Genomic DNA, 27,971 nt, shown 5'->3' on the forward strand with positions numbered 1-27,971 from the left:
ACTTAATTCTACAGTTTTTTCCAGATTCTTTTGGCCTTTCATAATGAATTTCCACATGAACAAGCTTCATTGTTCCAAATTTGATCTGCACAATATGTTGTGTACTGCTCATGCTACAATGAAGGGTATGAACACTGATATTGTTCTTTTGGCCTCTTTCAAGTCAAAGAAGAAGAGAAAGAACAAGAAGGTTTCTGAAATGAAACCAACTGGGAGAGTGACCAAAACTAAAGGGAAGGTTGCAAGTAAAGAAAAGTGTTTCCATTGCAACAAAGAAGGGCATTGGAAAAGAAATTGCACAGAATACTTAAAGTCTTTGAAGGTCAAGGGCAATGACAAAGCTTCAGAAGGTATGTCTGTTATGCTCATTATTGAGACTATTTTTTCAAATTGGTCTAAATAAATGCTCATTATTGAGACTATTTTTTCAAATTGGTCTAAATAACTACTTCTTAGATAATATATTTTTTCAAATTGGTCTAAATAACTACTTCTTAGATAATATACTCAGAAGCAACTTCACATGTTTGTGTATCATTGTAGGATCTGAGAAGAAGTAGAATGCTCATTATTGAGACTATTTTTTCAAATTGGTCTAAATAACTACTTCTTAGATAATATACTCAGAAGCAACTTCACATGTTTGTGTATCATTGTAGGATCTGAGAAGAAGTAGAGAGTTGACTGAAGATAAGATTGCTCTAAGGATGGGAAATGGAGCAAGAGTTGCTGCATTAGCTGTTGGAGATTTATCTATTCAGTTTTCATTTAATCATATTTTAAAAGACTAATTATGTCATTCTAGTATTTAAAACATTTTTTTTGAGTACTACTGACTCGGTTACAATGTAGTATCTATTCATAAACTACTTTCTCAACCTACTGAAGCACAAAGAGTCAGCACCACCTCCACTGAGGCTCGAACTTGCCCCCTCCAATATGGGATGCAACCGGATGCCACTAGACCACAAGGTCATTGGCAGTATTTAAAACAGTATTTACATTCATGTTAAGAATAATTATGAATTTTTCTTTTCGGAATAATGTTTATTACATTTATTTCAATAATAAATGCGATGGCACTAGAATATCGTTAAATGGTATTTATTGTTTAAATATGATTGATGATTAATAAATGAGCAATTAATACATGTTGATGTATATATGGTCCATTTAATGGATCTTAGATCCTAAATGAAGTTCCATCTAAGTCTGTTTCTAAGACACCATTTGAGATATGGGAAACCTCGTCTTAAGTATGTTAAGATTTGGGTTACACGACTTATATCAAAAGCCTAAAACAGTCAAATTGGAAACAAGATCTGAAAAGGTAGAAAGATATGACTTGACAAAGAGTTTGTTAATAAATCTTCCTAGCCTAATCAAATTTAAGAATCTGTGCAATATGAACCAAGAGTTATGCCTCCTCTTTCGATAAATGTTAGACATAATAAGACATTAGACATATTATAGTTCTCTTCATGGCGTAAAGAGCGTCTTTGTAATTGGAGATAATGTGTCTAGTGACGATCCTATCATCTACAAAGAGGCGATATTAGATATCAATTTTAGAATGTGGAACATATGTTTTGACAAGGTAGTCAAATTGTTTGACCATACTGTAAAACATTAATGATCCATGTGTATAAAATGGTTAGTGGGAGTGATATCACATTTCTTGTATTATATGTAGACGACATACTAATAACAAGAAATGACTTAAGCATGATAACTCCGATAAAAGTTTGATTATCTAAAATTTTCTATATGATAGATTTGAGATAAGCAGCCTATATCCTTGGGATTCGAGTCTATAGAGATAGATCGAAAAGATTAATAAGATTATCTCAAAGTATATACATAAAATATTGAATCTGTTCAATATGTTAGATTCTAAGAAAGGTTTTATTACTTTTCAAGCATGAAATCTATATCTCTAAAGTTTGTGTCCTGACACAACTGAAGAAAGGGATCACATGAGTAAAATACCATACACTTCAGCTATTGGGTATCTTATATATGTGATATTATGTACAAGTTTTGATGTTTCTCATGTAGTGAGTGTCACTTGTAGACATCAATCAAATCCAAGTGAATAACACTGGACATCAGTTAAGTAACTAAGAGTTTAGTCTTAACTGATAGAAAATAAGTATTAACGATTAAAGGATACACATATTCTGATTTTCTGTCAGACCTATATGGTAGAAAGTCTACATCATGTAATAGTGGTGCAATCAGTTGGAAGAGTTCCAAACAGGAAATGATTGCATATTCAACCACTTAAGCCGAATTTGTTACAGCTATCCTTCCCTAAGAGATTTCGTTGGAAAGGGAGATATAACAATGCAGATAATAGCATTTACGAATAACCTACCAGATCCGTTTTCTATATCACTTATTCAAGAGCAGTTAGATCGGCATCTTGAGAAGATAAGGGTTACCGATTGGCTCTAGTGCAAGTGGGAGAGTGTTCGACATGTATGCACTAGGAGCCAACATTTATTATTTTGGGCATTAATTTCTTATTAAATAAATATAATAAATAATTGTTTTATTTATTTTATTAAGGCTTAGTTAATATTTGATATTATTTCATACAATCTTCTTAATTCTTCATTCTTAAGTGTTAAGAATATGAGTGACGAAGAATTAAATAATGAAATATTGTAAAATGTTCCTAGTCATAGGAATTCTAATTGGGCATTAGAATTCCGATAAAACTAGCACATGTCCTTCTTATGGTGAGTCTCATGCCATTCTGTATGAGATACAGAGAGTGGACATGTGAATGATTGTTAGAGAACAAGTCATTGAACATTGACTGACTATAACGTACCGCATGGTGTTTACCTACGTGTCATCGGTATGTTGTATGTTACAAGTATGCAATAATCCTTTGACTTGAGACGACATGGTTGTCTCGTACATATGGTGGACTAGTTTTTGCCAGTATGCGCCTTTTGTTCCTTATGGGACTATAAGTGTACTTAGTGGCCTAGTTCAGTATTGTACGGAGACATGTGTGCGTTCAATAGAGGATCCACCGCCTTGAGGTAACAATGATGTTCCAGTCTATTCAATAATCATACAACGAGAATCTCTGGCCAGAGTATAATGAAGTTGAACTTCAGGTTAAGAATATTGAATAGACATATTGACCGGGTTTATGGGTTTGACCAAGTTTGACCATGACCTTTATCTGATTCGGAACAAGTGTTCTGTGGAAGGAATGTTGCATGATATTTGTAACGGAAAGCTTCATTATAATATATTAAAATATATTCATTGTTAACTAGGTAGTCATGACATACTGCTAGGTGTCACTCATGGCTTACGAGTTATTTAATAATGAGTTATTAAATATTACTCGTTGCTAGTTTGACTATGAACCTAGAAAGTCACACCTTAATGGTCCGTGGTAATGCTGAGAACTTTAAAAGAAATCGATAAAGAGTTATCGATATTGAATTAATACATTAATAATTGATTAATGGATTAATTTAATATTGGTTAGTTTTGGACTTTTAAAGGCTAGCACCTTTGGGCCCAAACCAAGCTATATATATAGCCTTGCCCTAATTCTTCGGAAAAACAGAATAGATACAGAGATTAAGTCAGGAAAATAGTTTTCACGTAGTAATCTCTGGGAGTTCTCGCATGCCCGACTGGTGGACGGACTAGAGGCCGGACGAGTGGACGGTTTTGATTCTGCCAAAACACGCTTCAAGGGTAAACCTTTCTAACTTCCTCTTTAAACATAAAATCATGAAAAAAGCTATTTGATGCTTCCGCTGCGTATATATGATTTTTCTAACAGGGAAGATGGTCTTTCTTTGTCAAATGACGCTCTTTGCCCCAAATTGGCATGGTGACGCTCGAGCCCAACTACCCCGAGCCCACCTGATACCGGTACCTCGGGCACATCGAGGCTACCGTATAGATAAGCTAGGGGTATGCGGCAGTCATCGGTTGGTATGGGTAAGCCGAAGCGTAAAACTTATGAGAGTTTTGACACCATTGAAATGTTGAGTCTTATGCAGGGACATGGGTCGTTGGAAAGGAATACAGAACTTGTCCCGGGATGTCTAGGAAGGCGTACCCCTAGTTTATCATGTTGACGGGTTCTACAGGGGTCGCCCCTTCCATCGGTGCTTGATTGAAGCCAAAATGATATAGTAAATACAACAGGATATATGAATACACCTAAGTATCGTCTAGGGTTCAAGTATACGAACTCGGATAAACATGATAATGAGTCGGACAATCCCAAGTTTATAGTAGGTTTGAATAAAAGTCCAAAAGTCCCTCCTCAAGGCACTTAATGCGACTTATATAGAGGTTGGAAGGGACACATGCCAGGAACTCGGCATGTTAGCCACGTGTCTCATATGCATTTGGAGAGGTCGAAAGGTGTGCTGATACGTCTACATGCTAGGAAATGCCTGGCGAATTCGAATGTGATGTGACCGGGTATAATATAATTAGTTGCACTGGTCCTTTAGCATAAAAGGTTGTCCGATTGGAATAATAGGTCTAGGCATTAAGGTCGGGAGTTCCAACCCGAGCTCAAAGCGAATTGCGTAATCGATAACCATAAAAGAATGTGTTTATCCACTGGCTTGGCTCGGATCAGAACCAGATAGGGTCGAATGCTGTCGGGAAATATCCTTCATAATATACGGAGTACATACTAAGCAAGTATATAGTTATATGCTCGAGGGATATCTCCTATCAAACCCCTTTTTTATTTCTTGCACGCTTTTGATCTTAGAAATTTTTAGTTTTGGTTGATTAATGCTAAATATAAAAGCTTGCATGTAAAGAGAGGAGGGAGGGAGGGAGGGAGAGAGGGAGAGAGAGAGAGAGAGAGAGAGAGAGAGAGAGATTGCATATTTCACTTTAGTACAATAAAGAGCACTTAAAGCCTTAATCACAAAGTCGGCCTCAAGTTTCAAGTTTTTCACAAGTTTAAATTACTTATTATTACTCCACCTCTTTCTACTCCTCTACGTAGAGATTGTTGGTTGATTACACAAAGTTGATGAATCTCCAACTTGATGTAGACTTGGCTTAAGATCTTCTTGACGATTACTAAACTCTTGAGCTTGATCTTGAATTTGTAACTCTTGAGATTTCTCTCTCACTAGTCGTGGGTTTGAACCTATGACTCATTTTGCTTTTCTTCTCCGAAGCATCTAGGATGATGTAAATCATGGTAACTCAACTGAACACAGAGGCTAGACCTTTGCTCACTACGCACAAGAAGTCTCCCTCACTTTGAGAGGTTACTCTCACACTGCCGCTGGTGAGACTCGACCCCTGGTCTCTTCTCCCAAACTTCACCCCTGTGACCAATTTAGTTACCCATACGGGTCTACGACTCATTTTCCCTTGGTGACATTTTGTGTGCAATAACTGACTTTACGAAATTTTACTATTCGTTTAAAGAATGCCCGAACAGTTGATCTGTAAAGATACTTTGACTTCCCATAAGTAACTTTGATCCATAATGTTACTTTGAATAGTTGATTAGTAAAATTCATTCTCTAAATAAATGAACTTTTCATATTTACAGTGAAAATTTTTCTAAGTCTAAAAAATAAAATAATTGGAGACCAAATTATTGTAACTTGTTTGGTATTATCAAAATCTATCTAACACGTGTTCCTAAAAATTTACAAACATTCACCAAATATGTTTTAATATAACAATAAGAACAATGCTAGATGCCCTTACAAAAGGCACTAATTTTTTTTATCACTACATAATGCAACAATTTTTAATAAATTGTGATTTCAAATAAAAAATAATAATCACACAAAAATAACCACATTAATGAATTGCAAACAAAATGTGTGAATTTTGTAGGGATGGGAGGCATTCCCCGAATAATAATAATAACATTATATTTTAAGTGATACTACATTCCCTTCATGATATTTTTTCATAATATTCAGTTTTTTACATGAGAATATATAATTGTCTATGTTTTTCTTTTATTTGATTAATAAACATATTTCTTTTCTTTACGTGGGATGGATTTGATCAATTAATCGTAGCGAATGACTATTAAAAAAAAAAATTTATTGTCATATCATAATATGAATATTAGGATATAAAATAAGCGAAAAATAATATAGATGGTTAAAAAAGACTCATCTACTCTTAATCAAATGTTAATAGATTGATCATTCACCTTAAATAGGGTGTAGCCATTTAGAAGTGTCTATAAAAAAACTACAAGAAAATCAACAAATGTATACTCTTTTAAAAATAATGGTATAACAATATGCGAATGTATAATCATCAAAAATTATATTAAATCCACCATCTTATCCCATGATAATTAAAGAAGATTAGTACTTTATAGTATGGGAATACGAATAACATGTGTCTTAATCTCAAGTGGATAAGATTTTTTTTATTTTTATTTTTACAAGTGGATAAGATTGAGTACAAGGTTGCAGTAGTTGTTGGCATTTATATATTTTATTAATTATTGGAATAATATAATCTCAAGTTGAAATGGCAAATTGGTGAGGTAAAAAAGAAAAGTAGAGGCTGAGAAAGAATACTAAAAGGGAGAGGGACAGGAGGGTCAAACAACTTGAAGAAGAAGCGGGCGATGATGATTGGTGATGGAGATGAAAAGAGGGCGCGTGGGGTTCAGAGCCGCCGGAATACTGTGAAGATGGGGAGGAGAAGCGCGTAGACGACACGGACGCTAGGCGACAAAAGTGCAATGATGGGAAACATTATCCAGAATAGCAGCAGCCCAGGAAGGGCATCCAATTCAACTTCTTACGTGTCACGTCCACCGCCAGGATCCGAACAAGTGGCGCCACGTCGTCCCATCGCAGCCGTTTCTCCACTGAACCGAAAGCCTCCACTACCGGACGAACACGAACCTTCTGGGTCATATAAAACAGCTCGGAGGCCGAGGTTGTCCGGTAGCAGAAGTGGTGAAATCGAACATTGCTTTCTCTTCTCTCTCTCTCTCTCTCTCCACCGTATCTCTTGCTGCGAATCCCGAGTCGACTCAGCGAGCTCCGGCCCCTTTACTTGGTCTGAATTTGAGATATATTTTTGATGGTTTTCTTGATGAAAAGTGGTGAGATGGCGCCGGAAGTGAACTGGCAGAGAGGTAAAGCGGCGCCGGTGAAGCTGGAAGTGGAAGCCGATGATCCTTTGGAGGAAGAACACGGCCCACTCAACAAACGATCCAAGCTTTCTTCTCCTCTTCAGGTATCTATTATCCTCCCTACGGTCTAATATGCTGGATTTTCTGTCCTTTGTATAAGCTGTTAAGGGATTTCTTGCCCCTTTTTTTGAGAAATGTAGTGGCGATGCATCGATATTGAATAGATCTTAGGTAGAGGATTTATTATAAGCAAAAATGAGTAATTATAGTTTGGGGATTTATAGTGAGTCCTGGTTATTGAAAAAAAGGATTAAAGTTCACATTTTTATGAATAGTTTTATTGGTTTACTGATTCCTATAGTTGTGCATTGACTGATGATGATTTTAGACGACTAGCTTTGAATGTTTGAATTAGTGTACTTTCTGGCTTGCCCTTTTAATTTTAATTTTTTTTTTTTAATTTAATCTCTTGTTGTTGATGTATAATTGGCTAGTTTGTTGCTGTTTTGCAGCATCAGGTTGGAATTGGAGTGAGTGATTTCAGGGAACCTCAGGTGGTGCAGTATAACCCGCTAGAGGAGCCAAGTCCATTGGGATTGAGTTTAAGGAAGAGCCCATCACTTTTGGATTTGATCCAAATGAGGCTTTCTCAAGGGAAGATGTCAAAGGATGGAGGAAATCCTGGTAAAAAGGAACAGAAGCCCAATTCCAGCACAACAGAGAAGCTAAAGGCATCTAATTTCCCTGCAACTATTCTCAAAATTGGTAGCTGGGAGGTATTTGCAGTTTTTTTCTCAGAGTATTTTTAAATAAACGAGGTACATTTGTTGGCTGTATACTAAGTGTTGGTTGTGTTGTGTGTGCAGTATAAGTCTAGGTATGAAGGGGATTTAGTGGCGAAATGTTACTTTGCGAAGCACAAGCTGGTTTGGGAAGTCCTCGATGGTGGGCTCAAGAATAAGATTGAAATTCAGTGGTCTGACATTATGGGGATAAAGGCAACTTACCCGGATGATGGACCTGGGACGTTGGATGTGGTGGTAGGTGGCGTAACTTCAATCTTGTGTTGTTACTAAAATAGAAATACTTTGGTGATTGGTGTTTCTAATATGGTTTTGGTGATTGCTATCCCTTTCTATTTCAGTTGGCGAGGCAACCACTTTTCTTTAGGGAGACAAATCCCCAACCAAGGAAACACACATTGTGGCAAGCGACTTCAGATTTTACCGGGGGACAGGCTAGCATGAACAGGTAACTAATTGCCCGGATCATTGTGATTTTGACCAATTCGGCATCTACTGTTATATCATGAATGAATGAAAGCGGAATTCGAGCGTCTTGTGTGGAATGGATGTTTTTCCTTTGTTTAGACTGTAGTTTCTCTGTTTTTCTAAATAGTTTTTTCCTTCACCACAGGCGACATTATCTGCAGTGTCCTCAGGGCTTGTTAGGGAAGCATTTTGAAAAGCTTGTTCAATGTGATCCCCGTCTGAACTTTCTAAGTCAACAAGCGGAGATAAAATTAGATTCTCCTTATTTTGAGTCCAAAATATCAATTTTTGAAGATCCCGATGAAAGTGATACCGGGACTGATCTGAATGGTGGAGAAAATTCCTCTTTCCTTGATTTGTGTGATGCCAATTCACCTTCGGGGGCTCACTGTTCTTCCTCACGGAGTGAACAAGATCACATTAGTCAGCCTTTGGAATCTATTCGGCGTGAAACATCATCACCGAGCTCAGGTACTTAAGTTCGATATAAAGAAAAACTACATTTATTCACACTTCAAAATTGTTATTTAGTGTGCTTGCCATTTACGAAATTTTTTGGAAATGTGAGTTTCTAAATATATGTTGCTATTGGTTGGTAAGAACGAATAATGCTAGAATAGTGCCATTTGGTACTTTCCTTTTCTAGCGTTCTAACTTGAAATTCTTATTCTTAGTGATGGACACACGGGTAATTGAAGATATTAAAAGTATTGGAGTAGAAGAATGGAAGGGACTGAGTAACTGGGATCAGATCAGAGTCCCGGGGCTTCATCCTTCTATGTCGATGGGTGATCTCGTTAGTCATCTTGAACAACGCATGTCGGAGCAAAAAACATCCAAAGATTTCAATCTCTCTAGCCAGGAACGACAGAGTTTAGAAATGCTTGAAGAGATAAACCGTTGCTTGTTTAGCGACACTCAGTATATGCCTGCAGCCTCGGATGAAAAGTCTCTCATGTCCCGGGTCAATTCTCTCTGCTGCCTTCTTCAGAAAGACCCTTCTCCGCCCACCGCCCAAAGACGAGAGAATTATCACGAGACAGCAATGGGGGACAAGGGAGTTGGAGTGTTCAACTTCGCTTCTGCATCAGTAGTGAGTGAAAGGAATGTAGAGGAAAATCGTCCTCCCACGCCAGATAACGATGAACTACCTGATGATCTCACATGCTCGAAGCAGAAGCCATCTATGTCAAGAAAGGACTCAGTTGGGGATCTATTGCTCAACCTTCCTCGAATAACGTCGCTGCCTCAGTTTTTGTTCAATATTGCAGAAGATTCTGATTATCATCAAGCTAGGTAGAGCGGTTTTATGTTCTTCAACTCATCATCATCATCATCAAAGGGATGGTGAGACCCCTCACTGTAAATATAGCCAACTTGTTATAGATGTGTACTAATTTTGTTCAGTTTAGGAATTCAAATTTGGTGTTCATGAAGCGTTGGTTTCTTATGTGCAGATGTTTCCTTTGATCATCCCCTCTTATTTTATATTGTTGTATCAAAATCCTTAAAAACATGATATTTGTGGTTTGATGTGTATTTGCAAGTGAACTGCTGTATGTGGATATGAAGAACCTGGTTTTGGAGCATGAACTCAGGATTGCGTTCAGGGTTTAGTACTCCCTAATTTTTATGTTTTTGTATTTTTAGCCACTAGGCTCTGAAATTTGAGAGTCATATGACAATAGAAGAAAAATAGAAAGTGAAAATCATTATTAGTATGAACTGAAGTATTGAACAGTGGAGGTAACAGTGTAACACCATCAAAATGATCAGATTGTTGATTGTCTACGGAGAAAGGACTTGAATGAACAAAGCCAAAGGGGATCGAGCTTCAGGCAAAACTGTCCCTGGTTGAGAAAAGATGTTTGAATTGTAGCAATTGAATCAGCTGTTGCGCTTTAATAGCTATTGTGCACGAAGAAGTTTTGATAGCTATTGTGCACGAAGAAGCTCTTTGCGGAAGAAGAGCTCTGCATGAATTTTGATAACGCACCAAACCAAATGATGACATAAAGGGAAAGGGAAATCAATCCTCCAATCAAGTAGCAGAATTCCAGAATACAAACAAGGCATAAATCATGGGATTGTAGCAAAGAATCAGGAGAGGATATTATGCTGTTTACTTTTTTATAACAAATATGAGATTATAAATAGGGAGTCTTCCTTAGAGTTTAGGAGGCTGTAGTAATTGGAAAATAAAAGCTAGTATAGCTGGGCAAGAACCATTTCTTGTTGGAGGATATTTTATATATCCTTGTTTCTTGTTTCTTCTTAAATTCAATTCTCCTTTGTTCCTTCCTCAAAGCTCTTATCTCTAACAAATTGGTCTGACTTGTTGTGCAATGACCAATACGCGAATGGATTTGCGTGTTGACGCAATAGAGAAGAGCCAGGAGGAGATGCGTACAGAGATGGAGGAGATGCGTTCTGAGATAAAGGACTATATGGACGGGGTAGAAGGTACGCTTGCGAAGATGTCCGAGTTACTCTTGTCACTACATGGGAAAAGATCGGCAGAATCTAGTTTTTCTCCGGTAGTTGCGGCGGGCGGAAATTCCTCTTCAGATAATATTAATTCTGCACCGGTACCGTTGCAGCAGGTTCCTTCGGTGCAACAGGTTCCTTCGGTCAATCCTCCACTACAGTCTGGCCGGTTGGAAATTCCAACATTTGATGGCACGAATCCAGTAGGATGGCTTGCTCGGGCGGATTAGTTCTTTGCCATTCAATGCACACGTGAGGATTTGAAACTGCCGACGGCCTTCATCAGTATGGAAGGACCAGCATTCCATTGGCTCCGTTGGCTTCAACAGCAACATCCATCTCTCACGTGGAATTAATTTACAATAGAACTTTTGGAAGAATTCGGTGGTGAACTTCCCGGGCCTCCGATCGAACAGTTAGCCGCACTTCGCTAAACCGGTACGGTAGACGACTTTGCGAATATATTTCACGCTCGTGTTGCCCAAATTCCTGGTTTAGCGCCTCAAATTCAACTAGGGTTGTTTCTCAATGGACTTAAACCCGCAATTCGTGTGCGCCTCCGACCAAACAATGTGACAGACTTACGCATAGCGATAAGGGTTGCTCGTGCTGTGGAACAATAATTGGACTTCCTCTCTTCTGGTCGTATTCCTGGGCGAATGGCTGATGAAGATGACAATTCCTATAAAAAGAAGACTTCTGCTGGGTTTGGATGGCATTCTGGGCCTAGTAAAAAAAATTCAGCGCATTATTCAGCCCATTCTTCTGTACCTACTAATCCTACGCCCAAATCATTATCAAACAACCCTCACCAATCAGAAAAAAATCACAGCACTTCATATTATTCCCAGCCGCGTTCTTCCGCTCCTCCTATTCGCAATTCCAGTATGAACACCACAAAAGCAAGCTCGCCAATACTCCCACCGCGAGTATATTGATATGAGAACCAAAGGTCTTTGCTTTCGTTGTTAGCAACCATACAGTCCTATGCATGTATGTCCGAATAAGTCTCTACGAACACTCATTGCTGCAGAAGATGAGGGGGATTGTGCCGGTGACGAATCAGATGACTGGGAACGCATTGACTCCGAGCACTCGCAACCAGATACAGTGCAATATTCATTTTTGGACCTTCCGTTGACAGCCCTAGGAGTAATCGACGGTCCAAAAACCATGAAGTTTAGAGGCCAAGTTGTAGGTACAGAGGTCATCATTATGGTGGACAGCAGTGCTAGCCACAACTTCATCTCCCATCGATTGTCTAGCAAGTTTCAGTATCCATTAGAACCCACACAACAGTTTGGAGTCAAGCTGGGAGACGGTCGTCGGGTTGAATCCAAAGGCAAATATTCACAGTTACCAGTTAATTTGGGTCCGGTCACAATGGCGCTGGATTGCTTTTCTTCCCATTAGGCGGTGTTGATATGATCCTTGGCGTCGCATGGCTTGAAACTCTGGGAAATATCAAGGCAAATTGGGCAAGAATGACTATGACTTTCAAAGTTGGGGATCGCCTTATACAACTTAGTGGTGACCCGTCCCTGTCTCGACTTCCCGTCTCTATCAATGCATTAGAGAACCCAAACGCTGTTGATTTCAGTTGCATATTGTGGGAAATTACTGCTTTGCCTTCGTCAAACCATGAGGCTAGAGAGATTTCTAGTTCACAACACTCTCAACTCAGTGTGTTATTGCAGCAGCACTGCCAAGTTTTTGGTGAACCGAAGGATTTACCTCCTTCTCGGACTAACGATCATCAGATTGTTTTAAAGACAGGGATAACTCCAGTAAGTGTTAAGCCTTACCGCTATGGTCATCATCAGAAAGACGAAATCGAACGACTAGTTGGTGAAATGCTTGCAGCAGGAATTATCCAACCTAGTTCCAGTCCATTTTCCAGCCCAGTGTTATTGGTGAAGAAGAAAGACGGTAGTTGGCGATTTTGTGTTGACTACTGGGAGCTCAATAAGGTAACGGTAGCAAACAAATACCCAATTCCAGTCATACAAGAGATGCTAGATGAACTTCATGGTGCTCAATACTTCTCCAAAATTGATCTTCGTTCTGGATACCGTCAGATTCGGGTTGCAACACAAGATGTGGCTAAAACTGCTTTTCGAACGCACTCCGGGCACTATGAATTTTTAGTAATGCCCTTTGGGTTGACAAACGCACCAGCCACCTTTCAAGCCATTATGAATGATATCTTCCGTCCCCTCCTTCAACAGTTTGTGTTGGTATTTTTCGACAATATACTAATATATAGCACTACTTGGGAAGACTATCTGAATCATATGTCGTTGGTGTTGGGAATACTATCTTCCCACTAGTTGAAAGCAAATGAAAAGAAATGCCAATTTGGCCGGACAACAGTAGAATACTTGGACATATTGTTTCTCAATATGGGGTGGCTATGGATCCAACAAAAATATCCTACGTACTGCGTTGGCCTCAACCCAAGTCACAAAGGCTGTTCGGGTATTCTTGGGTCTCACAGGCTATTACCGTCGATTCATACAAAACTATGGGAAAATAGCCCAGTCGTTGACTGCACTTCTCAAGAAGGATATGGCGGACAAATTTCATTGGCCCAAAGAGGCGCAACTTGCCTTTGATGCATTGAAGGCTGCTGTGACTTCTGCACCAGTTCTAGCAACACCAGATTTTTCATAAACCTTCATTATTGAGTGAAGCACGTCCGATCGCATTCTTTAGCAAAGCCCTCTCGGGTCAAACCTTGGCAAAATCAGCCTATGAGAAGGAATTGATGGCACTGGTTTTAGCCATTCAACATTGGAGACCATATCTTGGAGGAAGAAAGTTTGTGGTTCGCACCGATCATAGTAGTTTACGTCATCTCTTGCAACAGCGAGTTACCACCCCATCGCAACAAAATTGGGATGCTAAGCTGATGGGTTATGACTTTGAGATCACTTACAAGCCGGGTAAAACAAACAAGGCAGTTGATGCTTTATCCAGACAACAAGAAGAGTTAGAGTTCTCAGCAATATCCTTACCTTTTTGGTTGGATTGGGATGCCCTAGCCGCCGAAATTTCACGAGATGCCAATTTAAAACTCATTATGGATCGACTGGAGCAGGACCCTACTAGCCAACCACCATTTCAGCTTGTTAATGGGCGATTGTTTTACAAAGGCGCATTGTTATACCGGCTACCTCACCGTGGATACCAAAACTATTGGAGGAATTCCATTCTACACCTACAGGAGGTCACTCAGGAGCTTATCGCACTTACCGTAGATTGGCTGCGAGTGTATATTGGCAAGGAAGGATGAGACGTGTCCAGCAGTTTGTAGCAGAATATCTCAGTTGCCAGAAAAATAAGTATGACACCTTGGCTCCTGCTGGTTTACTCCATCCGTTACCTATACAATCAGCGACCTAGGAAGATATCGCTATGGATTTCATCACCGGACTACCTCGATCAAATGGGCTGGATTGCATATGGGTGATAATAGATCGCTTCACTAAATATGCCCATTTTGTGGGGCTAAGACACCCGTTCACCGCCAAATCTCTTGCTGACATCTTTATGAAGGAGATTGTTCGCCTACACGGAGTACCACGTTCCATAGTAAGTGATCGAGACTCGGTATTCTTAAGCAATTTCTAGAAGGAATTCTTTGCTAAGCTCGGAACTAAGCTGCGAATGAGCAGTGCCTACCATTCGCAGACAGATGGACAGACCGAGGTCCTTAATCGCTGTCTGGAACAATATTTGCGATGCCTTGCTTCTGTACAACCCAAACAATGGGGAAGATATCTTCGTTGGGCTGAGTATTGGTACAATACTTCGTTTCAAGGGGCTGTCAAGATGTCACCCTTTTTTGCCGTATATTGGCGACCCCTTCCAACTCTGCATCAGTACTTACCAGGAGAGTTCAAGGTGGCAGCAGTGGCTGAGGAACACATTGATAGAAACGAGCTTCTAAGACAACTTCATTACAATTTGGAGCAAGCACAGAACCGTATGATAAAGGTGGCAAATACTAAACGACGCAATATGGAGTTCGAGGAAGGTGACAATGTCCTACTAAAACTTCGGCCACATCACCAATCATCAGTACAACGTCGCATATACCAGAAACTCGCTCCAAGGTACTATGGGTCATACACTATTCAGAAGAAACTAAGTGCAGTAGCTTACAAACTAGCACTTCCAACTTCAGCGAGAATACATCTAGTGTTTCATGTGTCACAACTTAGGCGTGTCACAGGCCACCACCCTGCAATCACCAAGCTTCCAGCAGACATGGTGGTAGAAGAACAAGGGTATATTCTGAAGGATATTCTAGGTACTCGACTCAAGAATGGGGTGCCACAAGTTTTGGTGCAGTGGGAAAATCTGTCCCAGGATGACGCAACTTGGATGGATAATTTAGATTTTCTAGGTCAGTTTTTTCACACTAGCCTTGTGGACAAGGCTACTTCAGGAGCGGGTGGCAATGATAACGCACCAAACCAGTGGATTGTTTACTCAAGGAGAAAGAAAGGAAATCAAGACATAAAGGGAAAGGGAAATCAATCCTCCAATCAAATAGCAGAATTCCAGAATACAAACAAGGCATAAGTCAAGGGATTGCAGCAAAGAATCAGGAAAGGATATTATGTTGTTTACTTTTTTATAACAAATATGAGATTATAAATAGGGAGTCTTCCTTAGAGTTTAGGAGGCAGTAGTAATTGGAAAATAAAAGCTAGTATAGCTAGGCAAGAACCATTTCTTGCTGGAGGATATTTTATATATCCTTGTTTCTTGTTTCTTCTTAAATTCAATTCTCCTTTGTTCCTTCCTCAAAGCTCTTATCTTTAACAAATTCTCATTCGATTAGTCCCCCTTAGGTATTGATAACTACAATGTTATAAGTTCGATTTATTATTTTTTTTTTTGAATTAATTTGATAACTATAAAAGTATAAAGTTATAAGTTTGATTTTTTTTTTTTGTTTGAGTTGATCAATTATGAGTAATATTGTCTGTTTTACCTTATTGTAGTCCTTTATTGATTAGAGTTACATATTTTTTGTCACTCCCTCAAAAATAGAATTTTTTTTAGTACTATTGAATCTTTTGCAATGTAGTATTTGTCCATAAAATTTTGAATAGTAAAAATTGTAATACTGAATTGTTAAAGAGAGCTTGAAAAGACAACTTAAAAATGATCATACTTATAAGACAATGATTGAATTTGTACTACCCTATAACCCATGAATAAACATGCAATTTACTTCTTTTTATTTTTTTAAACAATTATAATGTCAAGAATTATTACTCCCTTTATTTCATTTTTTATAATATTAAAGTTAAAATTAGTATGAAAATATATGTATAATAAAATGAGACCATTTAAATAAAGAATCTAGTAAACATGGTGCCGGGTTACTACTGTAGTCAAGTGGCATTGTTAACTACTTCAAAAGTTCTCCAGAAGTTTTTATTTTCCATTGAAAAAAAATGTTACAGTTGAAGTATAATTCAATTTATAAACATGACCCTAATCAAGCCTGTATAAACATTAAAATATTCTTGGTGGCTTGGTATAATGAACTAACATTCAATTTCTAAGAAAATAGAGAAAATTCCAATAACTAAACCATCATTCTGGTTTTCAAAAAAACTAAACCATCATTCGATGTCAATTGAATGCAAAAAAAGGGGGTGGGGGTTGGGGCTATATTAGCAATTGTAACTTTACAAATTGGGGTTAGTTGCCAAGCCTGCTTAGTTGCACCTTCTGTACAATTCAACTACTATACCTATTCTGCTGTCACCTTTCCCAATATATTCAATCTTTCTATAAAATTGAAGCTGTTTTTGCCAGCCTCCAAAATTAGCCCCCCCAAAAACCTAAACAAAAAGGAGCAGAGCGGAGCGGAGCTTCATGTTTCACCAATGGCACAAGGAATGCATGGAGGATCATTTGATTGGTTTTCAGGCGTGATGATATGCAAGCAATGGTCATGGAATACATGGCCGCAAGGAAGAACTGCGACAGCTGGCGGAATGGAAGGCTGATGCACCGGCCCATCTGGACTGAATGCCACGTCCCTCTTGCACAACAGGCATTTGTGTCCACTGGGTTTTGGAGGTCCATCACAGCCTGCAGTTTTATAAGCCATCAGTGTTAGACCCACTTTCACACACCTATCAGCAATTGGGTCACCATTCCCAGAAAATATTGGGACTTATAGGGATGATTACATGTTGAATCTTGAGATAGTATACTATAGAGGTCATCTGGTTTTATGCTACTTGTTATAAGTACATAAACGCATCTGAGTAATATTCAACAAAGGGAACTGGTAGGAGATACCTTGCCACTTGACGTGAGGCAATGGAAGAGCAGGAGAGGGTGTGGGAAGTCGAGGTCGAAGGCTCTGTCCTGGGGGGCGAGCAACTGGACGCTGGACTATCTTCTTGCGCTGAGAAATTGGAGGGGGTTCATACGCTTTTCTTTTAAGAGATGGTTGGCCATGAGTTTCAGAAGCCTGCGGAATAGCATTGACCTTTGCAGTAGGAATTCCATGACCTGTATATAGTAAATGTTCTCACTAAATTATCAGAAAAAGGTTGTGGAAGTTATAGATGTATGCATAATCAGACAAAGCATATGCAAAATGGTACCAGTGACAAAATCAGGTCCAGAAGGATTCCTGTTTATCTGTATAGGTACACTGACGCTGCTGGGGCCTAGTTTATCATTAAAAGAAAGTGTGTTAGTATGCCAGAATTAGTACTCGCAAGTTACTCATTTGCTGGTAAAATATCCTGCAATGCATTCCACTGAACCTAAATGGAATATTTAAAGAATCTTGAAATAGTAAACATTATTTACAAATATAACATATAGGTAAAAGTAGGTATAAAATACAATTAGCAAGCTATGGAAGAGCAAAATGAAACAGGTAACTGGTACAGGTGAAAATGTTGGCAGTAGATACCCTTAGCAGACACTGTTGGAAGCTGAGCAGGTCTTCTGTTTTGCGACTGATGTAGCTTACCCGAAAGTACTGATCAACAAAACAAGACTATAATTAGATTAAAGTGAAAGTGAAGAATATTAAATGCTTGAAAGATTCAACACCCAAATGCTCATTGTTCCACCCATTACATTTCTTCTGAAAATGTTATCAGCTGCAGGAAATGAATTATCATCTAAGCTAAATATTTGCAGTAAATCAAGCTTTTTCCTTGAAAATCTCTTGCTTTTTAACACTACCACCATTCCCCACAAGTCCACAACCATCAAAAAAAAAAATTAACAAAGTAACAGAAAACAGAGAGAGTGAATTTAACTATAAGATCATCCATCAACATTACAATTTCCCTTGCAGGAGAAATCTTTAGAAAGAAGAGATGATATGTTTATATGCACACCAATTTGGTTTTATATTCAAATGCTCTTACCATTTTGTGGGGCATGCTCTGCTTCCTTATGCAACACCCATTCTTGACCAGCTTGAGAAATAGCATCACCATTAAGTTGTAATCCTAGTCTCTTAGGAAATTGGTTTCCATTGGCAGGCTGCACAACACTGTTTTCTGCAATATGAACTCCAATTCTTTGTGGAAATAGGCCATTTCCTGCAATACTTGGAGAAGTAATTTGCCCACTAGAAGACTGATAACCTGCAGAAATTTATTCCAAATTAGAGTTATAATTTTAAAGAAATCATCATCAATGAGGAAAAATGCAATCAACTAAGAATGAACTACAAAAAAGAAGAGGATTAGATAAACTACAGATGAGAGAACTTCAGGGATCCAACTATTTTATTAGCTTATCCCAAGTGGATAAGTATTATTGCAATAACCAATAGGTCATTTAATTATATGAAAACTGTACCTTGATTACAGCTTCTCTGAAGCTAATATACTGTCTTAGTGTCTTACTATAACTTGCAAAAATAGTCCCAAAAACAATGAGGTAAATGCACTCACCAATGGGTTGAGCACTAAAAGGAAATAGACCATCTTCGACAGTTTGAGTTTGACTAATCCCTGAAGATGGACCAAGTTTTCCTGCGAATAAGATACAAAGAAAGATACTTATGAAATGTTTTTATGTTTGCATGCACTCAAGCTTAATGAGGTTTCTTTGTCAGCATTATCAACAAGAAAGGTTAAAAAAGAGTCATAACAATTGAAATTGAATCGAGTTAGGCAGTTAGCCAACCTGGAAAGAAAAAATGGCCCCAACAAGATATGAACACTCTAAATGAAAGGTGTATATCTTGTATCCTCAGTAAAGGGGGAAACAAACTTTATTGGACCATGTTTAATACTTCTAATTTTGTCTAGATGAGTCTCTAGCACATTTATCACAAACAAAAGTAGCCAAATCAAGCACATGCATGATTTCAAAATCAACATACCGGGAAATATCAACTTATGCATGTTTAAAAATTACAAGCTTTTAAAAAAACAATCTGTACTTGGAAATACATTATAATAACAGTTTACTGATCACTTGAAAGCAATGTTGGAATTTCTATTGCATGCTAGATAAACAAAACATTCCAGTATGAAGCATACAACGAACAGAAATTCCAGAGCTTTTAAACAAAATGTGAAACTTCTATAAAGATAAGACTACAGAGGCTAATGTAAAACTACAGTAGGCAAGAAATAATAGTGAAATACACAGTTAAACTCACCAAAATGATTTGGCCCGACTGATCCTCCTCTAGCCCTGGGAATACAGAAATTCATTGAAGGTTCTGGTGGCATGTTCTTTACACTATTTGGGTAGCTTTGCAGCTGCTCAGACATTATTTTAGGTGTGACGAATTCATTGTTAAAAGATTCCAATGCTATATCAGACAGCTTAGTAGAACCAAGAGGAGAGGAATTGGTATTGTTAACTGTCAATGATGACAGAACCTGATCACCCATAACACCTCCGGCTCTATCCATTGGTATATACATAGAATTAGTTTTACCAACAAAGTCTGAATTTCTACCATTGTTTGCATAAGAAAGAGGCTGGTTAGCACTTAGTGCAGTCAATGGAAAAGGAAATGAATTTGGACTCGGTTCACTGCTGGCGGACATCAAAACTGCATCATCACTAGCAGACACATTACGGTGGCCCATAATGCAGGCAGTACTAGATACTCCATATGCATCACTACCACCAGCAAAGCTGTGAGGTAGACTTGAGGAATTTCTTCTCATCTGTGGAGAAGGAGAATTGTTGAAGTATGGAGAGACTGTTCCATCTAATTTACTGGCAATCTCTTTGGTACTGAAAGCATTTCTTGATCTCTGCTCTGTGTTACCTCCTATCCCAAGTGTCAGGAAACTCCCATCAATTGTTTTTGGAGTGCAAGACTGAGAATTACTGGCCAGGAAAGCTTTTCTAGTTTCTGTTCCTATAATATTTTGAGCATGCTCAAGCCTAGGTATGATATTCCCCATGTTTGGACATACAGCTGTCTTCAATGTTTTTAAACTATTAGACTTTGTTTCCTCCATGATAACATTGCCTCTTGTTTGCAAGAAATTCATGTCCATCCCAGGATTTTGAAAAACATCATAAAAGACATCTTGGTTCATCAAACTATCCATAGAAAGCATATTACAATCATTTACTGGATGGTGTATTCCTCCTGTGTTTCTTGAAGGATCAAGCATTGTAGGTGGGTTGAAGAAAGAGGGTGCAATGGTACTGACATTGATTGAATTTGGGGCAATATGTTGATCATGCAAGCCACTGAATTTCACTCTACTATCCATCTGAATGTCATTGAACTCTGGCATGAAGGGGTATGACTGAAACGGGGCATTGACATTTTCAAGAGGGGAAGGAGTAATAGGAAAAGATGTTAAGGACAGGGAACCAAGGTCTGCCTTTGAACTAAAACCACCATGTATCATTCCATTACACTGCACATCTCCACTTTGCCTAATGGAAAGTGCAAGCTCATCATGCACTTGAAAAGGAGTAGATGCTAGTGGATGCTGTGTATCATTTGGGTTTTGGAATCCCATTGATTAGCTTCAACCTGAGATAGAGCCAAATATAAAAGGGGGAACTTGTAGTCCTTCAGAACTATGCACATACCAGAGAAAAATAGATTATAAAAGGAAAACAAAGCAAAAACCAAGAATCTCATACAAATCAAATCTTGCACTGGTCAATGGTGAGGCACAAACTTGAAAGATTTTAACAAGAAATTTGTTTGGGCGGGCAAATAAAATTGAAAGTAATTTAATCAGTTCAAAATAGACAAGGAAATTAAATTATTTGAAGGCCAGGGAACATCAGGGTTACCATGAAAGGAGCTTTGAGTACAAAATTGACACCAGGGCAAGTTTTAAACATTCTCCGGGACCAAAGAAACATCTAGCAATCCACAACTACTAAAATGCATTCAGACACAACACCCACTCAAGAGTCACTCACTCACTCCCAGGGGAAAAAAAGGAACCTCTTGTATCTTCATAACCCTCGACCCATAGAATTATATTTCAGGGAACCAATACTTCCCAAAGAACAGATTTTACTAACAAAAAAATAAAACAAATCCTGAATTCCAGGATACACAGTTTTTTTTTTCGACCAATCCAAACCCTAGACGCTCATGAGTACAGATTATGCAAATAGTAAAAAATGAATTAAACAAGACAACGAAATTTTTAATCCGAGACTCTAGAAAACAAAAACAAAAACAAAAAAAGATGAAATGCATAATCGAGTCAATCAATGTAATCAAGCTGGGCCACCATAAACACACAAAAAAACTACAAACACATGCTAGTCAACATGCTCAACATATGCATACACATATACGTACATATAGAAAATGGAAACTCAAAGGGGCGTGTTTTGGGTTTACCGGAGGCTGTACAAGTACTGATAGCAATGATCGGAGAGTTTTTCCAAAGAGACGGAGGTTTAGAGAGAGAAAGTGGCGGAAGCCATGACCGAAGCGCGGTGGCTGGGCGGTTGCGACTTGCGAGCTTTGGTGGGGAGTGGTGTGGTGGTGTGTTTTGGCGCTTTAGGGCTCTACGAGAGTTTTAAAGGGTTCGGTTGTGGGGGCCAGCAGCACCCGGACACGTGGCACCGAGAGAGCTCATTTGAAACGTTAAGCTGCAGGCTGACGTGGCATTTCTGGTTCCCCCATCAGGCGGTGAGGTTTTCTTACGTGACCCACCAATAAAAGCCCAGGAGAAAGGGGGGTTTTTGTCAGTTTAACAAAAGAGCGAGGGTGTTATTGGAATTTCAAGGGCATTGATGATAACATGGCGTGATAAGAACGCTGTCTGATGTCACCGGCATTACGTGCGAGATGATCCTCTCCGTTTTCCCGCCTCCGAAGCTGCCTTGGACGACCCTTCAATCCACCTCGGCTTCACCCTTCACCCAGCTCATCTCAACTGCTTTAACCTAGCGCCCTACCCAAATCAATATACTCCGTATAATTAATTTTATATAAGAAATTATAACTTTTACTATGTATTTTTTTTAATTATAATTTATGCCCCTCCATATGTCAATTATCAATATCACACGTGAATTATTAGTGGTGTCAATTATCAATATCACACGGTACATATATTGCCTTCGTCGGGAGGGACAACATTTACATACTAATAATTTAAGAGTAACATTTATAATTAGCATATTATGGGACATAAATTACAATTTTTTTTTAAAGGATGAAAATAAAATATGAGTAGACAAATACTAGAATATTCCCTGTGAAAATTACAATGAAATTATCAAAATCTGGAAAAGGAAAGTGACAAAATAAAGTGGTGTTTGCACCAAAGAACAAAAGGGAAGGGGAAAAATCAAATGGGTTCCTTAAGGGATAAGAGTTGAGACAAAAGCAATGACATTTTAGTCTACAAAACAGGGCCCCACTCAAAAATAACAAATTGATTATTTTTTGTTTAAGTTGAGAAGAGGACAATAATGTAGTGAGATGGATGTCAACAAGGTTAAAACTTAAAAGATTGATGCCATGCCCCCTTTAATTTCCAATTCTTGGTGGCAAAGAAAAGTTGGCATGGAGAAAGGGAATCTCCTCAAAATTTTAAGTATTCCCAATCCCCAATCAAACCAAGTGTTGGGTTTTTTTTGAGAATGCAATCAAAATCCCCAAACAACTTAGTTGCAACATCTTTTGGTTGTATGCAAAGTGTTTCAGCTGATTTTCCAAGGAGGGTTGAGGTAAAAAGAAACCAGACCCCACATGCTGCCATAACAACAATACATAATATATCTTATCATACATGCAACTGATGCAATAGTCATTTCAATGATGTTTACATGAGAGCATAGTAATATTAATTACTCTAACCTAAACTTTTGCTTTTGTATCTATTCAAATTTATCATCTAAAATCTCAATGTCATCATCTAAATATTGTTAGTCACGTGCATAGATAAAAAGGTATTGGCATACAACTTGGTGAATATTATGATGTTGAATGCGTGGTTAAAACTCAACCAATAATTTTGTAGTTAGGCCAATTTCCACATTCTGAAATTACATAATAATTAATAATTTTGAAAAAAAAAAAAAAAAAAAAACTCTATTCATCATTAGAAATACAGTGTGTTAAGGCCACTATACGTAAAATGGATACTATAGCAGGTTACAAGTATAGAATCATTAACCTGTAAAATTTCAATTGTCACATAATTATTGCCCTTGAAGTTAGCTGCAAGTAAAATTCATCCACAGGCTTATTGGAAAACAATTGTTGATTGAAGTTTACTGCAAGTTTAGAAGCCAATTTCTGTAAGCTAGGCTTAATTTTGGTCTTTTTTATTTTTAACAGCACAAGTCAATAGTCTATTAGTCTCTGTAGTCTGTACCCTCCTACAAAAAGGAAGATCACTCACTACATCAAAGTAAAATGCCAAAGAGAGGAGACGCCGAACATGAAAGAAAACTTGTTTAGAAAGCAGGTGTGCCTATGGTAAGAGTGTTTCTTCCAAGAAGACTCGAGAAATAAAAATGCATTACTCTCCTTTAATGTGTTGCGGGCGGTTATGGAAGAGGATGAAACCCATTGAGACTGCCATTCCCACCAAGTACCCAACCATAGCTCCATAAGTTACACAGATTGGCCATTCCTGCATATAATAAAGATTCTCATAATTTGTTGACCATCATTAGTTTGGGGTGAAAAATGAATGGGCTTAATAATTAAGTAGAGCATTTACTCATCAAAACTCATTGAAAAATCATGTAGATTAGTTTTGATGGTGCTACAAATTTCCAAGCAAAAGATACAAATTTATTTGCATTGAAATGGAAAAAGTAATTGGAAGTCCCTAAAAGAGTAAAAGGTGTGATTTTATTCAATTTAGCCCCTTTACTAGAGTTTTAGACATGTTGTCCCAATATTAATAATTTAATATTAGTATAAATGAGAACAATTACTAATCCAGTTAGACAAAGCAATTTGCAATGTTGATGTGTAAGTGACCTGACATTAACATGTTAGCATCTATTCATGTGGCATTGCTGGGGTCAGCATTTACAATTTCCAATATTAAAAAATGAATAGAATAAAAATATTTATTTTATTTTTTAGCAACGTTAACCATTAACCTGTTAATGACATAGGCCTGACATAGTGACATGTTAAAATATCCTATCACAGCATTTATAATTTTCAATAAAAAAAATTAAATTATATAAAAAATATTCCATTTATTTTAAAAATATTGTAAATTATAAATGTTGACATGGCAATGCTATACCAACATATTATGACATGCCAAAGCCATGTCACTAACCAGTTAGCAAGTTAGCATTGTTGATTGCCCCATCTAATGGATTAATGATTGTCCTCAATTTCATCATTTCAATAATACAATGACAAAACTGACCAAAATCTGTGAAAATGGAATAAATTTTAAAAAGTTGTATACTGCAGGGACTTTTAAAGTACTTTGACTACATTGGGACGTGCCATTTACATATCTATAACTAGGGAAAAGTATTAGAGAATGAGAGCTTATCAAATAAGAGATAAATACAGCAGAACCAATTCTAGTCATTGTCACAAGTGAAATGATAAAAAATTATGTTATTGTCTATGGATAGTACCCAACTACTTTTGACTTAGTTGCAGAGCTACATCATAAATTAAATGAATGTATCTTGCTTAAGTCATTAAGGCAGATTCACCCCCAAATTCACAGATAGACCAATAACAGACAAGACAAGTTTAATTTCTTGGAGTAAACTATCAGAGTAAAATGACAAGGGAATAATACCTGCCATGGCCTTTCCCAATCAAGGGGCATTGGCCAAGCACCAAACCATGCTCCAATAATGGCACCATGGGCAGGAAAGAAGACCATATAATCTATGTTTTTAGCTGGCCTACACACCAGTAACATTAGATATCATTAAATAGCTGTGCAAATATATTCTGTACCAACTACCAAGACTACTACATTAGATATCTAAAGCAGGAATGAAGTTGTAAAGCTTACTTTGTTTGAGCAAATATACGGTGCCAATCAGTCCATGATGAACCAAAAACAGTAGCTGCCGGAACAAACTGTCAGCATAGCAGCAGGAGAAAAGATTAGATCATGTGTAATGCATCTTCAGACATGTACACAATTACACCATTAAGTCATGGCATTGAGTGGCCCCAGCTATCAAAAGAACATCTAAGATGAATAGGCTACATAATATATACTTACAGTGAAGACTGACATAACAAGGGACCAATACAAGGTCATGCCTAAGTACCTGTTAACAGGATGAAAACCTAATTAAATTAAAGAAAAAGGTGATCAAGAACCATTAAATTTCATTGATTCAATCATTATAGACTTATAGAGTTATAGTGAAGCTGTAGTCACAGTTGAGGTTGGACATAAAATTACAAAATGAATCTTGATGGTGGATATCTCAAAACAACCTCAACACTAGACTAAGTTTATAATGTGTTCTTTATTGAAGCAGATATGAAGAAGTAACAAATGGTGACCCTTTTAACAATGAAAAAAATACTCAAGTACCCTGTACCTGATGAATATAGGTATCAGATAGATCAAAGCCAATTTCGTCCAACCTCAACTATGGCATTGGTTTTAAATCACTATGACAGACTAAAAAGATGTTCTTATTGCCACATACTGAAAGCCAACAGGTGCTCCCAAAATAATAGCCCCCACTGCAATCATAGCGGCCCCTACAATTATGAAACAACATAAAGCAATACTAACATCAGTCACCCTAAACAGTTTTGTTTACTGAGGAAGAAATATGATTATGAAACTGACTAAAATTGGTTTTCCAAAAGGTTTTCAAACTTCCAAAGGATAGCCAACTCAAAATATTGTTCTGCTACACACATAGGTTATCTCCAAATAGTAGGACAAAATTCCAAGGTCTCCAAGAAAATGAAGTAGATGAGGTAGATCTAAACATAGGTCCTTCAGAGCATGAAAGTATATATCCGCAATAGCACTTTAAATAAAAAATTTGACATTTGTTTCTAACTTCAAGAATTGTCTGTGTCAATTTTTCTTTTAAGGAAAATCAACAAATATAGAACATTTCTCTGTCTTGTCGAGCAAATCCTAAACAACAGCAAATACATACAGTGTATGGATAAAACTTCCTTTCATGTCATATCAACAGGAAAAAAGCCAGATGAATGTGCATGCACCAGACAAAGGAGCAGCCACATTTATAATGTACATACATACAGTACATGAATTTATTGCTGAAATTGCGTAAGGATAACAAAAATATTTAAAAAATAATTTCATGACTAACCAACTGGAAGACCCAATAAACCTCGTCCCAAAGCTTTGAAGTACTGTTGAACGCCGAAATGGAAAAAAAAATTCAAATATATTCCATATAAATCCAGAAAAAAAAAAGAGTAAATAAGATAGGAAGTCCAGCAAGCTTACAGAGCATCGATCCGAATCATGTCGAAAGAGACTGTAAAGCAGGATCACTACGGGAGACTCAGACGCCTGTGAAACCAAATTCAATTACTAAATTAGAGTGAGAAAACAAAATATAGGAATAAATGCATGAAGTAGTGAAGGTGATACCAAAATCAGACGGAGCGTTTGAGCCGGATTTGAGACGAGATCGGCAGAGTAAATATTGCGAGCGGCCCATAGTGCTGAAGCTAACCCTAGTCCACATATGAGATGTAGAAAACATGCTTTCAATGGAGATACGGACGATATGAAGTTTTTTCTTCCTTTTGGAGCTCCCACGTTGTGCTTTGGCTGTTTCTTCGTCGCCATCGGTCCCCGTCGTCAACGAACGGTGCTACGGATAAGTTTTTCAGTTTGTTCAGTCGGGTCTTATTTGGGTCGCTCAATTGTTTTGGGCTTTTATCTTCGGCCGCATTGGCCTTTGTTACTTGCCCAATTTGGAAAAAGCCCATTTGGTCCGAGCTCGAGCCAACCGCTCGAGCTCGTTAAAAAGTGCCCTGCTCGAGCTCGTTCTCGAGCTTTCAAAGTGGAGCTCGACTTTGAAAAATAGGAAATAGGAAAACAGACCGACAACTACAGCATTTCCTTCTCATTCGTTTTATGCACACCATTTTTAACTAGGAAAAAAATTTAAAAAAACAGAATGCCCATCAGACAAACAGTAGCCATTAACCAAATTACCAAAATAAAAAATATAATAATAAGTAAATATGCAGTTCAATTTCAGCAATTCAATTAAGGAAAATTTAGGCTAAAAGTACCTGAAGTCCTGAACGTCGAAGGGCTGCGTCGCCAGTGGAGTGGTGGCTTGCTGCGTCGTCGGCGGAGTCACGGCTTGCTGCGTCGCCGGCGGACTCGCGGCTTGCTGCGTCGCCGGCAGTGGCTGCAAGAAGGAGCGGGAGGCGTAGTCTGAGAGAGTCGGGAGGAAGCGAGGGCTGTTTGCGATGGAATTAACTGATTTAGGATTTTAGGTTTAGTATTTAGTCAACTTTTTTATTTTTATCTTTCAAAGTTCCAATAAAAAATATATATATTTTATAATATATTAAATTATTAATTAATATCTATATATCTATATTTATATCTATATATCTATATATCTCT

General features: G+C 37.9%; 3 protein-coding genes across 4 annotated transcripts; 1 reads left to right on the forward strand and 2 right to left on the reverse strand.

Moving 5' to 3' along the window:
- Window positions 1-6,891: 6,891 nt before the first annotated feature.
- Window positions 6,892-10,008, forward strand: LOC116010263. Of its 2 annotated transcripts, none has more exons than XM_031249584.1 (6): window positions 6,892-7,248; window positions 7,639-7,920; window positions 8,011-8,184; window positions 8,289-8,395; window positions 8,561-8,886; window positions 9,090-10,008. In XM_031249584.1, exons 1-6 carry the CDS (start codon window positions 7,093-7,095, stop codon window positions 9,713-9,715), a joined length of 1,671 nt encoding a protein of 556 aa, XP_031105444.1. In that variant the 5' UTR covers window positions 6,892-7,092; the 3' UTR covers window positions 9,716-10,008. The 2 variants fall into 2 exon arrangements, with proteins under 2 accessions (XP_031105444.1, XP_031105445.1); XM_031249585.1 differs by having other exon boundaries at window positions 6,907-7,248; window positions 7,657-7,920.
- A 6,493-nt stretch (window positions 10,009-16,501) lies between these two features.
- On the reverse strand, window positions 16,502-23,425 carry LOC116008182. The gene is made up of 8 exons (XM_031248665.1): window positions 21,764-23,425; window positions 19,580-20,929; window positions 18,864-18,944; window positions 18,330-18,551; window positions 17,864-17,932; window positions 17,547-17,612; window positions 17,236-17,451; window positions 16,502-17,022 (listed from the first exon to the last, which is right to left on the reverse strand). Exons 2-8 carry the CDS (start codon window positions 20,913-20,915, stop codon window positions 16,802-16,804), a joined length of 2,211 nt encoding a protein of 736 aa, XP_031104525.1. The 5' UTR covers window positions 20,916-20,929; window positions 21,764-23,425; the 3' UTR covers window positions 16,502-16,801.
- A 196-nt stretch (window positions 23,426-23,621) lies between these two features.
- On the reverse strand, window positions 23,622-27,805 carry LOC116008198 (uncharacterized protein C1450.15-like). Its single transcript, XM_031248666.1, has 9 exons — window positions 27,629-27,805; window positions 26,976-27,201; window positions 26,829-26,894; window positions 26,689-26,731; window positions 26,044-26,098; window positions 25,605-25,653; window positions 25,389-25,456; window positions 25,167-25,275; window positions 23,622-24,014 (listed from the first exon to the last, which is right to left on the reverse strand). Exons 2-9 carry the CDS (start codon window positions 27,174-27,176, stop codon window positions 23,901-23,903), a joined length of 705 nt encoding a protein of 234 aa, XP_031104526.1. The 5' UTR covers window positions 27,177-27,201; window positions 27,629-27,805; the 3' UTR covers window positions 23,622-23,900.
- Window positions 27,806-27,971: the final 166 nt, after the last annotated feature.

The sequence above is a fragment of the Ipomoea triloba genome, chromosome 2, assembly GCF_003576645.1.
Source record: "Ipomoea triloba cultivar NCNSP0323 chromosome 2, ASM357664v1".
In the NCBI taxonomy this organism is placed as follows: domain Eukaryota; kingdom Viridiplantae; phylum Streptophyta; class Magnoliopsida; order Solanales; family Convolvulaceae; genus Ipomoea; species Ipomoea triloba.

Coding starts and splice junctions, on each gene's coding strand:
- LOC116010263 (XM_031249584.1), top strand. CDS start 7,093: ATGGTTTTCTTGATGAAAAGTGGTGAGATGGCGCCGGAAGTGAACTGG. Junction 7,921..8,010: donor TCAAAATTGGTAGCTGGGAG/GTATTTGCAGTT, acceptor TTGTGTGTGCAG/TATAAGTCTAGGTATGAAGG. Junction 8,887..9,089: donor AACATCATCACCGAGCTCAG/GTACTTAAGTTC, acceptor TCTTATTCTTAG/TGATGGACACACGGGTAATT.
- LOC116008182 (XM_031248665.1), bottom strand. CDS start 20,915: ATGGGATTCCAAAACCCAAATGATACACAGCATCCACTAGCATCTACT. Junction 17,613..17,863: donor TCCAACAGTGTCTGCTAAGG/GTATCTACTGCC, acceptor ATGATAAACTAG/GCCCCAGCAGCGTCAGTGTA. Junction 17,023..17,235: donor GCCTCACGTCAAGTGGCAAG/GTATCTCCTACC, acceptor ATAAAACTGCAG/GCTGTGATGGACCTCCAAAA.
- LOC116008198 (XM_031248666.1), bottom strand. CDS start 27,176: ATGGCGACGAAGAAACAGCCAAAGCACAACGTGGGAGCTCCAAAAGGA. Junction 26,732..26,828: donor ATGATTCGGATCGATGCTCT/GTAAGCTTGCTG, acceptor GGCGTTCAACAG/TACTTCAAAGCTTTGGGACG. Junction 26,099..26,688: donor TTTATTGGGTCTTCCAGTTG/GTTAGTCATGAA, acceptor TCATAATTGTAG/GGGCCGCTATGATTGCAGTG.